The sequence below is a fragment of the Gopherus flavomarginatus genome, chromosome 1, assembly GCF_025201925.1.
Source record: "Gopherus flavomarginatus isolate rGopFla2 chromosome 1, rGopFla2.mat.asm, whole genome shotgun sequence".
NCBI classification, from domain to species: Eukaryota; Metazoa; Chordata; order Testudines; family Testudinidae; genus Gopherus; species Gopherus flavomarginatus.
Genome location: NC_066617.1, coordinates 66,479,370 through 66,497,407, shown reverse-complemented (window position 1 = coordinate 66,497,407; position 18,038 = coordinate 66,479,370). Strand labels below are relative to the sequence as shown.

The 18,038-nt window shown below is 43.1% G+C and overlaps 1 protein-coding gene across 6 annotated transcripts in view; it reads right to left on the bottom strand.

The window, feature by feature from the left end:
- The window catches only part of TBC1D30 (TBC1 domain family member 30), a 104,085-nt gene extending 86,047 nt beyond the window's left edge, over positions 1–18,038 (bottom strand). For 2 of the 6 annotated variants that reach the window (XM_050923444.1, XM_050923455.1), the window contains exons 1-2: positions 17,540–18,038; positions 10,843–11,007 (exon numbers count right to left, since the gene is read on the bottom strand). In XM_050923444.1, the coding sequence (XP_050779401.1) occupies positions 10,843–11,007; positions 17,540–17,936 (562 nt within the window). In that variant the 5' untranslated portion in view covers positions 17,937–18,038. Of the gene's footprint in view, positions 1–10,043; positions 10,069–10,842; positions 11,008–17,539 lie in introns of those variants that run through there. The other 4 variants (XM_050923477.1, XM_050923486.1, XM_050923466.1 and 1 more) reach the window with 3 other exon arrangements.

The following is an 18,038-nucleotide window of genomic DNA, read 5'->3' as shown; positions in this document are numbered from 1 at the left end:
TCCGCAGCAACTCAGTACCCATCGCATGCAACATCTCCCCGCAGACCATTGAGCAGACCTGTCTGGTGGTAATTCAAGATCAATTGCCCAAATTAACGATCCTATCATAACATCCCCTCCATATACTTATCAAGCTTTGTCTTAAAGCCAGGAAAGTCTTTTGCCCCTACTACTTCCCTCGGAAGGCTATTCCAGAACTTCACTCCCCTAATGGTCAGAAACCTTCGTCTAATTTCAAGTCTAAACTTCCTAATATCCAGTTTATACCCATTCGTCCTCGTGGCTACATTAGTACTAAACTTAAATAATTCCTCTCCCTCCCTAACGTTAACCCCCTTGATATATTTATATAGGGCGAGCATATCCCCCCTCAGCCTTCTTTTGGCCAGGCTAAACAAGCCAAGCTCTTTGAGTCTCCTTTCATAAGGCAGTTTTTCCATTCCTCGGATCATCCTCGTAGCCCGTCTCTGAACCTGTTCCAGTTTGAATTCATCCTTCTTGAACATGGGACACCAGAACTGCACACAGTATTCCAGATGGGGTCTCACCAACGCCGTATACAACGGTACTAACACCTCCTTATCCTTGCAGGAAATACCCCGCCTGATGCATCCCAAAATCGCATTTGCTTTTTTAACAGCCGTATCACATTGGCGACTCATAGTCATCCTGCTATCAACCAGTACCCCAAGGTCCTTCTCTTCCTCCGTCGCTTCCAACTGATGCGCCCCCAACGTATATCCAAAATTCTTATTATTAATTCCTAAATGCATGACCTTGCACTTTTCACTATTGTATTTCATCCTATTTCTATTACTCCAGTTTACAAGGTGGTTCAGATCTTCTTGAATAGTATCCCTGTCCTTCTCCGTGTTAGCAATACCCCCCAGCTTCGTGTCATCCGCGAACTTTATTAGCACATTCCCGCTCTTTGTGCCAAGGTCAGTAATAAAAAGGTTAAATAAGATCGGTCCCAAAACCGATCCTTGAGGGACTCCACTGGTGACCTCCTTCCAGTCCGACAGTTCACCTTTCAATACGACCCTCTGGAGTCTCCTCTTTAACCAGTTCCTTATCCACCTTACAACTTTCATATTCACTCCCAGCTTTTCCAATTTAACTAACAGCTCCCCGTGCGGAACCGTGTCGAACGCCTTACTGAAATCTAGGTAAATTATATCTACCGCATTTCCTTTATCTAAGTAATCCGTCACCTTCTCAAAGAAGGAGATCAGATTGGTTTGGCACGATCTACCTTTAGTAAATCCGTGTTGCAATTCGTCCCAATTACCATTGACCTCTATGTCCTTAACTACTTTCTCCCTTAAAATTTTTTCCAAGACCTTACATACTACAGACGTCAAGCTAACAGGCCTGTAATTACCCGGATCACTCTTTTTCCCTTTCTTAAAAATAGGAACTACATTAGCAATCCTCCAGTCATACGGCACAACCCCCGAGATTATCGATTGCTTAAAAATTCTCGCTAACGGGCTCGCAATTTCACGCGCCAGTTCCTTTAATATCCTCGGGTGGAGATTGTCCGGGCCCTCCGACTTCGACCCATCGAGCTGTTCCAGTACGGCCTCTACCTCAGTTGCAGTAATATCCACTTCCATATCCACATTCCCGTTTATCATCTCTCCATCATCGCAAGGTTCCTCACTAGTCTTATTAAAAACCGAGGCAAAGTACTTGTTTAGATGTTGGGCCATGCCTAGGTTATCCTTAACCGCCATTCCATCCTCAGTGTATAGTGGCCCCACTTCTTCTTTCTTTGTTTTCTTCTTATTTATGTGGCTGTAGAACCTTTTACTATTGGTTTTGATTCCCTTTGCAAGTTCCAGTTCAATGCGGCTTTTAGTCTTCCTCACTTTATCCCTACATGTTCTGACCTCAGGAAGGTAGCTTTCTTTACTGATCCTGCCTTCCTTCCACTCCCTGTAAGCTTTCTGCTTTTGTCTAATCCCCTCTCTGAGTTGCTTGCTCATCCAGTTTGGCCTGCAACTCCTGCCCATGGTTCTTTTCCCCTTTCTCGGGATGCAGGCTTCCGACAGTCTCCGCAGCTGTGACTTAAAGTAATTCCAGGCCTCCTCCACATTTAAATCCACTAATTCCTCCGTCCAATCCACTTCCCTAACTAATTTCCTTAACTCTTTAAAATTAGCCCTCGAGAAGTCAAAAACCCTAATCGCAGATCTACATTTGTTTATCCTTCCATCTAGTTTGAACTGAATCAGCTCATGATCACTCGAACCAAGGTTGTCCCCTACCACCATTTCTTCTACGAGGTCCTCACTGCTCACCAACACCAAGTCTAAAATGGCATCCCCTCTCGTAGGTGCTTCAACTACTTGATGAAGAAATCCATCCGCTATCACATTCAGAAAAATCTGACCCCTATTATTTGTGCAAGTACTCGTCCTCCAGTCTATATCCGGGAAGTTGAAGTCCCCCATAATCACACATTTCCCCTTTGTGTTTACTTCATTAAAGACATTAAAGAGGTCTCTATCCATATCCCAATCCAATCCCGGCGGTCTGTAGCACACCCCAAGCACTATCTCAGGGGAAGCTCTAGTTGCTTTTTTACCCAGCGTGATTTTTGCCCAGACGGACTCCGTCTTATCTATTCCATCGCATCTTATTTCGCTACATTTAATTTCATCATTGATGTACAAGGCTACTCCCCCACCCTTGCCTTTCTTCCTGTCTTTTCTGAACAGCACATAGCCTTCAATACCCATGCTCCAGTCATGAGTACTATTCCACCAGGTTTCGGTAATCCCTATAATATCCGGCTTCACTTCCTGCACGAGTAACTCCAGTTCCTCCATCTTGTTACCTAGGCTCCTCGCATTAGTGTACAAACCTTTTAATTTTCGGCGTTTGGCGTCAGTGACATTCTTTCCCCCGTCGTGCACAAACTGTCTGCCACCAGCATCACCCGTTACACCTGGGAGAGGTGGGGCCAGGAGGGCTCTCTGTGGGGAGAGAGGACCCCAGGCAGCAGATTGAGCCTGAGTGACATACCAAGCCTGAGTGGCAGCCCAACTAGGGAGCTGGTAGCCAGCTTTCTTGTCAATTTCACAGCTCCAGTGGTGACTAAGACTAAGAATGACAGCTCATAGATGTAAGTAACGCAGTCTCTATAGGGACACTGTCGCCCTAACTACAATGACATAAGCCCTCTGCCTCTTGTGGAGGTGGAACTATTATGTTGGTGTAGTTGGACACTTATATCAGTAGGAGCAAGGCTGCAGTGTGTACATTGACATAATTAGGTCGACGTAAGTTGTTTTACGTCAACCTAATGCTGTAGTGTAGACCAGGCCTTTAACAGAAACTTCTCTCTCTTCAATGAAGAGGCAGGAACATATTTAAACAAGTATGATATAAAATGAGGATTTAAAATCAGCCACTAGCCTACCACAATGGCGACCAAGCAGAGGTGAAAGTAAGCTGGTAGGGGACCGGTACGGAGTACCAGTAAAAAATGGTGCAGTGGTGTACTAGCAAATAAGTGGAGCATTCAGTACTGGCTTACTTTCACCTCTTTTGGCTGCATAACAAAAAGTTCAAACTCAAACCTAATAAAAGTTTGGAAAGGGAAAACTCACTGTCAAATTTGTTTGCTGTTTCTCTCCCTCTCCTCCTCCAGCCAGGCTGCCCGATGCAGGCTAGGCTCCGTGTTCCCCCAACCCCTGCACTCAGCAGGGGCTGCAGCGGCTCCCCGCTAGCTTGAAGCCTCCTGAGGTAGCCTGCTGCCTGCATAGGAACAGTTTAAACTTAGCTGTTCACTCCGTGGTCTGAATTGCAGGGTTCGGGGCTATTTCCGGCATCCTTATTAATTTCACTCTCAGCTATTGGGGAGGGTGGGGGTGACCAAAGCCGGAGCAGTTCATTTATATTCAATTTATATTACTGAAGATCGCCTCATCCAGGGGGCAGAAAAGAACTGCCCCAGCTTTGGTCACACACACACCCCAACAACCAAGAGTGAAATTAGCATCCAACAAGGATGCCAGAAATAGCCCCAAATCCCACAGTTCAGACTGCAGAGTGAACAGCTAAGTTTAAACCAGGTTTCTCAAACAGGGGTCCCCGCTTGTGCGCCTGCGTAGGGAAAGGCCCTGGTGGGCGGGGCCGGGTGTTTACCTGCCCCGTCCGCAGGTCAATCACAGCTCCCACTGGCTGCCAATCACTGCTCCAGGCCAATGGGAGCTGCTGGAAGCAGCACCTCTGTCATAGTATAATTCCCAAATCTGAACCTTAGCGTCCAAAATATAGGTACTAGCATGAATTTCCCTAAGCTTAATTACCAGCTTAGATCCTGTACTGCTGCCACCAATCAGGACTTAGAGTAGAGCGCCTGATAGACTCTGGTCTCCCCCAGAACCTTCCCTGGGGGTCCCAAGACCCAAATTCCTTGAGTCTCACAACAAAGGGAAATAAACCATTCCCTCCCCCCTCTTTACTTCCCCCCAGATCTTTCCTGCCTGGGTACACCAGGAGATCACCCTTCTTCCACTCCTTGAAACACAACCCAGAGAGATCAGGTTTCTCCCTCCCTTCTCCCAGAGGCAATACAGATTCAGTTCCGTGAATCTAACACAAAGAGGAAATTTACCTTTCCCTCCCTGCTCTCTTTCCCTTCTCCCCACCAATTCCCTGGTATATACAGACTCAGTTCCTTTGAGCCTTAACTAGGAGAAAAAAAATCCAATAGGTCTTGAAAGCAAAATTTTAATAAAAAAGAAAGAAAAAAGTAAAAGGTTTATCTCTGCAATTTAGATGGTAAAAAGTTACAGGGTCTTTTAGCTTATAGAGAATGGATAAACAGCCTTATCCAGAAAAAATACAATTTAAACTATTTCCAGCAAACTACACATTTGCAAATACAGAAAAACAATGTAAAAGCCTATATTGTCTTTCTACCGTTGTACTTACACATTGGAAACAGAATATTAGAGAGCCTGGAGATTCGTGTGGTCACTCTCAGAGCCCAGAGAGAGAACAGCCCAAGAACAAAGGACCCACACCCAAACTTCCCTCCACCCAGATTTGAAAATATCTTGTCTCCTGATTGGTCCTCGGGTCAGGTGTTGCAGGTCACTGTTTGTTAACCTTTTACAGGTGAAAGAGACATTAACCCTTAACTATCTGTTTATGACAGCCTCCAGAGATCGGCTGGACCTGTGGACGGGGCAGGTAAACACACCAGCTCAACCTGCCAGGGGCCTTCCCTACACAAGCGCACAAGTGGAGACCCCTGTTTGAGAAACCCTGGTTTAAACTGTTCCTATGCAGGAAGCAGGCTACCTGGGGAGGCTTCTCCCTCAGCCAGTCCCCCTGCTCCCTGTCACAAGCTAGAGGGGAACCCCTGCAGCCCCTGCTGAGTGCAGGGGTCAGGGGAATATGGAGCCTAGCCACGTCGGGCACCCTGGCTGGAGGAGGAGGAGGAGGGAGGACAAGCTGAAAAATGTGACAGCGAGTTTTCAGTTTTTCAGGCTTATTCCAATAGTAAAGTTTTATTACAGACAGTACTGGTAGTAGTAATAGTAGCTTTATTTTCTGTATCTAAGTCATGTAATGGGAGGGATCCATGAAGTATGTAGGAGAGGTGGGTTGCTTGTGTTTGGACTGTACAGGTAAGAAATGTAACTCACTACCACCCCTGGGCCCCACCCCTTTCCCGTTCCGGGGGAGCGGGGGCAGAGTGGGACCCGTACCGGTAAGAGTTGTATTTTACTTTCATCTGAGACCAAGGTTTCTTGAAGGCCACACCTGCACAGGGAGCAACAGTCATTGAGTACAGATTCCTCCTCACAGAGAAAGGAAGGAAATGGGAATTGTGCTTCGTACTATACAAGTCTAAGTGCTCTGAAAAAAAATCAAGTACTAAGTGTCTTAAATTGGGCACATAAAATTAGTGGATACTCTTGACCTTAATCATTCTGTCCCTCAGCTCCCATCTGTAAAATGGGGACGGTACCACCTCCTCACTTCACAAAGGTGTTGTCAAAATAAATTCATTCACATTTATGAAACACTTAGATACGATGAGTGCCACAGAAAAGCTCCCATATATGGTGGCTTTATATCAGTTTAAATCAAACTCAAAGAGATTACCAATATTGCAAGTCAGCAGATGAAGAATCCACTGTGTAACCATATAGTCTGAGCTGTTCAGTCACTGAAATCCAGAACTTCTGAATACATCAGCAGCCGTGCCGAACATGCACAATCCAGTCAGCACTAGAAACAGTGGGAGATGGAGCATGCTCAGTGGGAATAGACTGTTTGGAAATTTTTAGCTGCTAAACCCAAAGAAGTCTGCACTAAGCATGTGCAAAGAGATTTTTTCCCACCCCCAGAGGCTTCTAACTCAGCCATCTCCAAAGAGCAACTCAGCATGCTCCAAACCAGGACTGTAGCGTGAAGCCAGACTTTTCCAGGACAGGGTGATGCCAGACACCAGAACTGAGAGCAGGAAGCCCATCTCTCCAGTGCTCTCAATGACCTCCCTACTGATCCACAGGCAATATGGAGGAAAAATCTGTCTGACTCTAATGGAGAGAAGACATGAGCCAGAACAGCGAGAATGGAAAAGAACTAGATTAGGACATGCAGCTTGGTCAGACTGTGACTGGAGAGAGGGGATAAAGAAACTGTGACTGGCAGCTAGAAGGTGAAGACTAGGACTGATTGGGCAGGAAGACTAGGATTGGGAGCTGGGGTGTGGTGGGGAGAAGGAGACAGGGAGCCACTGAGGGAAACACAGACACTGGATAAGGAGCTGGGGCGGGGAGACTGGTACCAAGAACAAGTGTGGGGTGGAAGGTTATGTGTGTGTGAATTCACCAGCGTCAGCTATAAAATTAAAGACATTTTTCTATTATTTTTATACCTGTTTTATACCTTATTTCTGGAGCCGAATACACTCTCCATGAACACAATTTAAAAATGTCAATCTATGCCTAATTCTTATCAATGTGGTTCTTGTCTGATCACATATTTCAGACCAATCTAAGAAATATCATATTGCAAGTCATTTCTAAATCCTTTAAAAACAAAAACAAGGGACAATAGAGCCATCATTGTAATTGGGGGGAGGGGGAAAAAAAAAAGAGCACCACCTTTAAGTCTCCACTTCTTCATGAAATAAAATATTCTAGCTCCCCCTGCTGGCTCAGCAGTTCTATACTGTCACTTGACAGAGGAGGCTGGATAGGAAACCAGGAGAAGTGGGGGTGGTGGGGTGGAGAACCTGAAAAACTTTTAACACATTCATTGTGTCTTTAATGGAACCCTGCAGGAAAAAAAATGTTTGCAACACTGATAAAATAGTTTATTTTTAAGTTTCTAAAAAGGTGTTACAACAGAAAATATTTAATATTTTTTTAAAACCTAACAAAAGAAAAGTTTGTAATTTCCTGAATAATTTTATTCCCTATTAAATCTCATAAAAACGTTCACAGAAAGGAAATTTCATTCATCTAGTTCTGCTAAGAAAGTATATTGCTTCAAGGGGAAAAATAAAAAAAAAAAGTTTGTATAAATTTCAATCCTGTTTATGCAATTTTCATTTTAAACACCACTATTAGGAAATCAAATTAAATGTGTGGAAATCTAACTGATGGATGGCTAACCCTTTATTTATAAACAAAAGTTAAATGGAAATAAAATTAAGCCACTCAAACATGGAGCCATTATATAAATATGTAGGTTTAGGCAATATTTTAAATGACTTAATTTACGTTTCCAAGCAATTTTTTAGCCTGTCACTAAGAAAATCTTTTAGACATTTTTTAGAGAGCGATGTGGTTTGTCCAATTTTCCTTAATGAGTTCTTGACACAAACATTAGTAATACAAGACACTGCAATACTAATATGGAGCAGCACATTAGAAAGCTTTACTGCCCATAACAAAAACATTGCAAGAATACATTTTTATTATAAATCTTTTGTGATACTTACCAACATTTTTCTTTAAATACTTTAAAAATAATTATTGGCTCCTCTATCAGAAACTGGATATTTAAAATCTTAAGTTGAAAAAGAAATTCAGTGTCCATTAGAAACAACATTTGAACTTGTTGTGCACTTGGCTTTCAATTACAAGTACTTTTGATGAGTTTCAAAAATAAGTTAGGCTTCTAATACAATAATGTACTATGTCCATTGATTTCTACTAATATTTTAATAGGTACTGAGGCATGTAGACAAAAGATGCATTAATAAGCGTGTGTATAGCTGGAGTGCTATACACTAAAATAAATTCAGTTACATTTTGGTTATTTCATATTATGCATTTATTTCGAGGTCATCACAATAACTGTGTATTCTAAAAAGTCTCTTTAAAAATTGAAGACAACTGGAAAAATCTCTGTTAATACCATAACATTTATGAGATTTTAGATGCACAAATGTCAGAACATTTAAAGTTATATTCCCACAGCAAATATAATTCTGTACATACATGGTGTTAGTATTTTTACATTAAGGCATAAAAATGAACACAGTGCGGACCTGCTCAAGAGCCCATTTAAGCCGACAAGAATCTTTCCACGGACTTCAGTGAGCGCTGGATTACATCCTAAATGCACAAGATGACTAAATTACAATTGCTTTGGGATACACAAAAATCAGGAAGTTCAAAAGTGTGTATCTAGATGTTAAACAAGTTTTATTAAATATAAAAGCCTAATTTAAAGAGATATAGCTAGGGCCCTACCAAATTCATGGCCATGAAAAACAAGTCACGGACCATGAAATCTGGTCTCCCCCCATGAAATCTGGTCTTTTGTGTGCTTGTATCCTGTATTATACAGATTTCACAGGAGAGACCAGCGTTTCTCAAATTGAGGGTCCTGACCCAAAAGGGAGTTGCACGGGGGGAGGTTGCAAGATTATTTTAGGGGAATCATGGTATTGCCACCCTTACTTCTGCGCTGCCTTCAGAGCTGGAGGCCAGAGAGCGGCAGCTGTTGGCCAGGTGTCCAGCTCTGAAGGCAACACCTGGCCAGCAGCTGCACAGAAGGATGGCAATACTAGACCATGCCACCATTATTTCTGCACTGCTGCCTTCAGAGCTGGGCGGCCAGAGAGTGGCGGCTGCTGCGGGCCCAGCTCTGTGTTCAAAACTGGGTTCCTGCCAGCTGCCACAGCTCTCCAGCTGCCCAGCTCTGAAGACAATGCCACTGCCTACAGCAGTGCAGAAGGAAGGGTAGCAGTACCACAACCCCTACCTACAATAACCTTGCGACCCCCCCCCACCCCAACTGCTTTTTGGGTCAGGACCCCTACAATTACACCACCATGAAATTTCAGATTTAAATAGCTGAAATGATGAAATTTACAATTTTTAAAATCCTATGACAGTGAAATTGATCACAATGGACCATGAATTTGGTAGGGCCCTAGACATACGCATGCCAGTAACCAGACTTCAAACGTACACACTCACACACACACGGCTGTTAAACAATAACTGCATGTTTCAAAACTGAAATTGCTTTCTCAGGGATAGCTAGCTGGTTTTCTTTCAAAACAACAGTGCCACTTTCCAACAGTATGAATAAAAACAAAAAACATCTAAAACTCAGATTCACAGTTCTTTTACAGTCAGGGTGAGAAATTCTGAATTTAGTAAAGTCAATGGGAGTTTTGCCATTGATTTCACTGTCAGAATTTAGGACCCAATCTTGGGACTACTCACAAGGTTAAAGTTATGTTTGTGCTTAAGCATTTACAGAATTGAGGCCTAAAGGTTTTTCTGGGGGGAAAGGAGAGATTAGAGGAAGAGCATGTATTTTAAGTACTATATGTTGACTAAAAACTCGTTTGCTAAATTTCACATAGAGCACATCAACATTTATAAACTCTCAAAGATTTAATTTTACAATAGGACCAGACAAACCCTTAAACACACATTAGTATATATATGTCACTACAGTAAGTTCTTTAAATAAATCTTTTACATGCACCTCAAAGTTGCTGCAGGCATTTTTTTAAGTGGTCATGCTTATATTTACTTTACCTGAACATTTACTGTACCTGTCACGCTGCGTGTTAATAAAAAAACAAGACGGAATGTTAGGTAATTTTCATAATTGTTTCTAAAGCTATGATAAGGTTTTAGATGTGACATTTTACACTTTCGCTATACTAAAACCTACCAAAAGTATTTTAGTGCCTTTTGACAATGATGAAAAATCAAATACAAAAATATTCTGTTTAGTCAGAGAAAAAAACTAACTCAGAAAGCAACATTTCTCTTCTTCCCCACAGCTCCTATTTTGAAACCCTTGCATAAATGACAGATGTTGATATTCATGCTTCCTAACAATATCTATAGTTCTGAATCCACTTAGTAAAGAAATGGCATACTAAAATACTATTCTGGAATGAAAAACATACATACAACACACAGTTACTAATGAAGAGAGAATAATGGTACTTACTATCTTCCCCCGAGCCATACAAAAGTTTACAATTAAACACAGCAAGCAGAATCAACGTTTCCCCTATGCTAAGTTGAAAAAGCATTACAGAGCGTACTCTGTGAGAGACACAACTTCTTCAATGCATTCATCTTGGACTATTATAGCATCTCTTATCAATTATTTGGACCAATTCTTTTTAACTGATTCACATGCAACTCCCACTGACTTCTGTGTGAGTTAATTATATGCATCTAATAGCATAAACTAGCCTTTTGATTTTAGAACTTGTTTAGAAGTCTCATACTATGAAATGCAAAGGTTTATTGAAATACTGCCATATTAATTAAATAAACTACTCACAACCAATAAACATGTACACAAAACAGTACTTACGGCGTTTTTGGGAAACAGCCTGCAAACATGCTGTGACAATATCACAGTTCTTCTGCACTTTATGTAAAAGCCTATCTTTCTGCTTCAGATGACGAAGCAGCTTTGCTGACTGAACACAAATTCTGTAATTCAGTTCTCGTACTATAGTTGCCAGTTCATCAGCATCTGTCAATAAGCAGAACACAAAATTATTACAGTCCAGCCTGAAACACATATGACTTGAGTTCAGTGTGTCATCTAGGGCAGTGCTTCTCAAACTATCTGATGTGGCGGACTGGCAGGTTTTTTTTTTCCCCCAATGTGCCAGGAACCGGTACGATATTTCCCAGGAACCGGTACCATATTTGTGCCATATTATCATCATTTTTGCATAGGCACGTAGCACATCAGATCAGAAAAACTAACATTCTTCACTGTATTAATTGGAATGGGACTGTGGCGTACAGGCAGAGATGTTCCCATTTAAATACACTGAAGACTGACTGAAAGGCTGTGCACCTGGGCGGATAATATAAAATGACTAGATCCAAGAAAATATTATTTGAACATCTGTAGTAATATTAATGTATATCAGAAAAAATGAAAAAAATAAAAATTGGCAGACATTTTTTATTTTATTTATCAGGAGCAGGGCCAAAGTCAATAATTAACTTGCACACACTATATAAGGGCAGAATTTTAATTTTTCTAATTTATAAATTTGTTTTTATTGTGATAGATGTAGCCAAAAATATTACTAGTTATGCTGTTACATGTATGCCTTAAAATATGGTTCTCTCTGAAAACCATGTATGGAAAACTGGAACATTCTTATTTGTATATCTAATCCCTGTATGTATTCAGAATCACGTTCATGGACTTAGAAGTAAGAATTTATTTTTTTTACTCTGGTTACCATGTAGAATCAACAGAGGGAGTGAGCTGGATTTTATTCTTTCTTGTGTATCAGAGCCGTTCACTAAGTCACAGTTACATTCATGCAAACCCTGACAAGTTTTGGTTCATTAAACATATTCTAGACTGAACTAATCGTATGTCGAAATTGCAAGTTTCCACTAGAGCAATACCACTTTAACAGGCCAGAGACAGAAGCAAAAAGCTCTTTGCACAGATTTGAAGAAATTGGCAGGTTTCACTTCCTGGTTTTTTCCATGTCAACAACAAGACTGATTTAACAACAGGAGACAAGTGGCCTTTGTATAGTCCTCCTTTTCTTAATATCTAGTGTCACGGTTGCTTAGTTTTCATGAACATTCTTGGATAGATTCATTTTGCTATTGTCTGAGTTCAAATTTTCTGAAGTGTAAGGCAAATGGTGTAACAGCTTTACTTTTTACATTTAAAAATCTGTTTTTCCCCCCTCAGACTCAATTTATTTCCAAACAAGCTAATATGTCAAAAACGTCATCAGAAATAAAAAAAAAGTGATCCAAATATTGACTACTTTTAACAATATGGAATCTGTAATGCATGACCAAGTTTACAGAGTTATTATGCTTCGCTGGTTTAAAACTATAGAAATTGTGCATAAGGTCACACAGAGCTAAATAAATTCACAAAACCGGTTTCCTGAAGGCGCCCTCTATCTGGCAACATTAAAGTTAACAAATCTTTCAGGAACAAGTGACAGCTGGTCACTATTTGAGATTCATGTAATTTCATAAAGAGAAAAAATCTGGAACCCATGTTTTGTGTGACAGATTCCAGAAAAATATGAACATATGTAACTGAAAATAAAGGCCCAACACACTCATGCTGTACCTGACATTATCACCATCCAAGCACTGAATATTTTGATAAAATCCTGATTATCCCACCCTCCTTTCCCAAGAGCTATGCAGGTGGAGGAAGGGGCAGTTTCTGGGAGAGGAGAAACAGCTCTGGTTTGTTGATTTGTTTGTTTTGGCAAAGGTGGGGGGAGGCTGGAGAGGTAACTTTTGTGCAGATGGAGGAAAAGGTAACATTTGCACAGGCAGAGAAGGTGAAGAGGTGGGTGGACAAATAAATCCAGGATAATAGAGAGGAGGAGATGGGAGTGCAGGGAAAGGAGACAGGCTCAAAGAAGGTGTCATTCATATGCAAATGTGAAGGATCTGAGTGATATCACTGTGCCTCTGTACAAGGAAGAGTTTGACGCAGATCAGGGAAGGGGTTTACAGAGGGCAGGGAAAACAGGCTCGGGGGAAACGGACATAATAGGTTACTCCCTGTGAGGTTGTGGATAATTTTGGAGGAACGTAACCTCCGTGTTGATGGCTGGCCAGGGATGAGTGAAGATCAAGACACTACCAGTGCCAGTGGAGCGGCTACACAGAGATAGACTCATAGACTTTAAGGTCAGAAGGAACCATCATAACCATCTAGTCTGACCTCCTGCACATTAAAAGCCACAGAACCACATCCACCCACTCTTGTAATAGACCCCTAACTCTAGCTGAGTTACTGATGTTCTCAAGTCATGATTTAAAGACTTCAAGTTACAGAGAATCCACCATTTACGCTAGTTTAAACCTGCAGGTGACCCATGACCCATGCAGCAGAGGGAAGTGAAAACTCCCCAGGGTCTCTATCAATCTGACCCAAGGGTTGAGGCTGGGGTGCACAGTAGGATACTCTTTGTGCTGGTGGAGTGACGGGGCAAGATGCTCCCCATACCAGTGGGGCAGGAATTCATAGATTCGAAGGCCAAAAGGGACCATTGTGATCTTCTAGTCTGACCTCCTGTATCACACAAGCCATAGAACTGCCCCTTAACTATTCTAGAGCATAGTTTTCATAAAAAAAATCCAATCTTGATTTTAAAATGGTCAGGGATGGAGAATCCACCATAACCCTAAGGAAATTGTTCCAATAGTTAATTACCCTCACTGTTAATTTTTGCATATTATTTCCAATTATGAATTTGTCTAACTTCAACTTCCAGCCATTGCATCATGTTATATCTTTCTCTGCGAGACTGAAGAGCATTAAATATTTGTTCCCCATATAGGTACTTCAAGATCGCAATCAATCACTCCTCAAGCTAAACAGATTGAGCTCACTGAGTCTATCACTGTAAGGCAGGTTTTCTAATCCGTTAAACATTCTTGTAGCTCTTCTCTGAACCCTCTCCATTTTATCACATCCTTCTTGAACTGTGGATACCAGAACTGACACAGTATTCCAACCGCAGTCCTACTAGGACCAAATATAGAAGTGAAATAACCTCTCTACTTCTAATCGAGATTCTCCTGTACGTCTCCAAGGATCACATTAGCTATTTTGGCCGCAGTGTAACACTGGGAGCTCATCTTCAACCTATTGTCCACCGCAACCCCCAAATCTTTTTTCAGAGACACTGCTTCCCAGGATAAAATCCCCAATCCTGTAAATATAGCTTACATTCTTTGTTTCTATATGCAATACATTTACATTCAGCTGCATTAAATCACATGGTGTTTGCTTGCACTTAGTTTACTACGTGATTCAGATCATTCTGAATCAGTGACCTGTCCTCTTCATTATTTACCACTCTCTCAATTTTCATGTCTTTTGCAAAATCAGTGATGATTTTACGTTTTCTTCCAGGTTACGGATTTAAAAAAATGTGAAATTGTGTAGAGCAAAGAACCAATCCCTGTGGGACCCCATTAGAAACACACCTACTTGATGATGATTCCCTGTTTACAATCACATTTTAAGACCTATCAATTTTTTAGGTGTACCATAATTTTATATCATTCTAGTTTTTTAAATCAAAATGTCATGTGCTACCAAGTCAAATGACATGCAGAAGTCTAGGAATATTACATCAAAAGTACATTCAAACTTGTAATGTCATCAAAATAAATATCTAGTTAGTCTGACAGAATCACTTTTCCATAAACCAATGTTGACTTTCATTAATTATTTTACTCTCCTTTAATTCTTTATTAATTGAGACCTGTATAAGCCACTCCATTATTTTGCCCAGAATCAACATCAGGCTGACAGACCCAAAATTACCTGGACCTTCTTGTTTACCCTTTTTTAAATATGGCACAAAATTAGCTTTCTTCCTGTCTCGTAGAACTTCCCCAAAACTCAAAGTCTTATTGAAAATCAGCATTAATGGTCCAGCGAGCTCCTAAGCCACCTCTTTTTAAAGTCTTGGATACAAAATATCTCGACCTGCTGATTTAAAAATGTCTCATTTTAGTAGCTTTTGTTTAAAATCTTCCAGAGATACTAGTGGAACGGAAAGTGTGTTATCACTTTATGATGAGACTATACTATCTGTGCTTTCTCCAAATATAGAACAGAAATATTTACTGAACACTTCTGCCTTTTCTACATTATTATTGATAATTCTACCATTTTCATCAATACCAGTGTCAGAGTTCTTTTTGTTCCTAATACATTTAAAAAACTCCTTCTATTGTCCTTAACTCAGTTGGTCACATATTTCTCCCTGTGTCCCTTTGTTTCCCTTACCAATTTTCTACAATTCCTAAGTTCTGATTCATATCCATTATTATCAATTTCCCCTATCTTCCATTTGTTACATTAAAAAAAATTATAGCTACTTTCGCTTCCCCTCTAAACCAGATTTAAAAAAAAAAACAAAAAACAGCACAGCCTTCTTCTTCAATTGTGTGTGTGTGGTTTTTGGAGCATATAGTATGATGTTCTTAAAAGATTCCCAATTATCGTTCACATTTTTCTGATTAAATCCACTCTCCCAGGTGATTAGGCTCATAGTTGTTTTCAGCTTTATGAAACTGTTGCTTTAATAGGGTCATGTATACATGTTGCTGGTCTGGACATTATTCTGTTTGCAGGGATGAGTTTGGCATGCAGGCAGCAGTGGAAGGGCCGGGAAAGAATGAGGCTGGCATAGGGGAAAGGATACTCAGTGCTGATGGGGTGGCCAGACAGGGATGAAGTGGGGGTGTGGTGCAGGATACCCCCAGTGATGGTGGGGTGGAACAGGCAACATGAGATGGGGGCCAGAGCTGGGTAGGGATAAGGTTGGGGTGAAGGACAGATGTTCTGGTGGCTGGGCAGGGCTGAGATTGGGCTTCAGGACAGGAGACTCCTACTGCCATGGTGTGGCCACAGTACTGGGTTTACAATGGTGCCAGTGGTACCAGACCCACACTTGGAAGGGGCCCATAACAACAACTTAGAGGCCCACAAACGGTTAATCCAGCCTAGCCACAGCCAAGCAATGTGCTGCAAGGTGTGGGGGGAGTTGTAGTTCGCGTGCCCGTTGTCTTCCACTGGTGCCTTGAAACTGCGTCGCCAGCTACACTAGTAGTCCCATAATGACCCGCTCCGTGCTGTGAGCTTCTGCCCCAGTTGAAGTGAGTAGCAGCGCAGTAGACCAATTTAAAAAAAAAAAAAAAAAAAAGGAAATGGTGCAGGGAGAGGGTTCCCAGTGCTGGGGCGCTGATCCTCCGCATGGGGCAGAGGGGGCTCAGCCCCTCTGCCCCCGAGTCTCCCCCACTCTCCTGGGATGGCAGCAGTGTTGTGACTCCCAGCATTCAGCCCCCCGGGCAACAGGCTCCTGGGCACTATCTTGACCCTGCAGCTTCGCACCGGGTGTGTATATGTGTGTTTATTCACCTCAGCTGCCATAGGGGTGCAGTGTGGGGGAGACTGGTTGTCAGTGACCCTCAGGGCCTGGGGGAGAGGGGACAGTGACAGCAGGGCTGGCTGCCACCCTCCCACCAGTGGGAATGCCCAGAAACTTCTCCCCTGCAATTTTCCTTCCCACACTCCACTCCCGTAACTTTATTGTTTCACTTAGAGTCATGACGGATGGTGAGGCAAATGGAGAAAAGGGCTAAAGAAACTAACTTTAAAAAAAGTTTTTAAATATTATTGTACCAAAACAGAAAATCTAGCTTTAAAAAAAATGTATTTACAAAACATACATGGAGGAGGAGATGGTGATGCAGGTGCAACTCCATTGACTGCTACATCCAGGCTTAAAATAACTCATAAATGTGAAAATTAAAAACGTGTATTCATGTCCCCAAGCGGGCCCTGAGTGTTTAAACACAAAAGACAAAACTAACAAACAACCCCCTCCCACACAAGTAAACCAAATTCAAGAATATTCTGGGTATATTGATGCTAGCCCAGTTTGTTCTCTATGGGCTGAGGGGAGGTCTCAATCAAGCATGGCTTCAGATATCTTATTTTGTTTTTGAATAAATGTTTTCATCCCCATCCCAGCAGTACCGCATTTACTATGGCACCAATGGCGCCATCGTGCTGGGCCCATAATGACTACATGGGGCTCAGAAATGTTTGGTGCCAGGCCCACAAAAGGTTAATCCAGCCCTAGGTGGCTGGGCAACATTAGGTGGGGCCTTGGAGCAGGGTACTCCCAGTGCAGTGGGGTGGCCAAGCAGGCTGGAGATGGAGGTGCAGAATGGGGTATACCCAGTGCCAATGAGGTGGCTGGGCAGAGCAGAAATGGGGGCATGGGGCAGGAAACACCCAGTGCCTTGGGGTGGCCGTGCAGGGCAGAGATGGAGGCATGAGGCAGGAGACTTGTGGTGCCTTGGAGTGGCCAGGCAGGGAGGAGATTCGAGCCAGGGCAAAGTACTGCCAGTGCCATTGGAGTGGCTGGGTAAGAATAAGGTTGGGGTGAGGGCCAGGATGCTCCCAGTGCCAATGGGGTGGCTGGGTAGGGCGGAGGTGGGTGCAGGCGGTCCGGTGCCTTTACCTTTCTGGCCCAGATACTCGATCTGGTGCCGCTGGCTCGGCCGCTGCTGCAGCTCCTGGAGAAAGCGGGACTCGGCGCTGCTGCCTCTGCCCCCGCCCCCGGGGAAGACATCGGAGCCCGCAGACGCCTCGGTGGAGCTGTCCACGCTGTCCCGGTGCCGGGCACGGCCCCCGCAGCTATACAGCTCGGTCAGGAGGCCGCTCACTAGGGACGAGGTGCTGCAGTACCTGCCCGCGGGATCCTGATCCTCCTCTTCCTCCTCCTCCTCCTCGGCCAGGCTGTCCGCGCTGCTGCCGCCCCTGCCCCTAGCGCCCTGGCGCTGCGGGCTGGGGCTCCCCGCTCCTGCCGCGGGTTCCCAAGAGTTCCCGCCCTCCAGGTCTATCTCCAGCAGCTCCATCCCCCGGGGCCGCCGGCCGGGCACAGCCTCGCGTCACCCCGCGCCCCAGCTGCTGCCTAGCCATGCAGCACGGCTCGCAGTTCCCGCCCCTGCCTGCGGCCG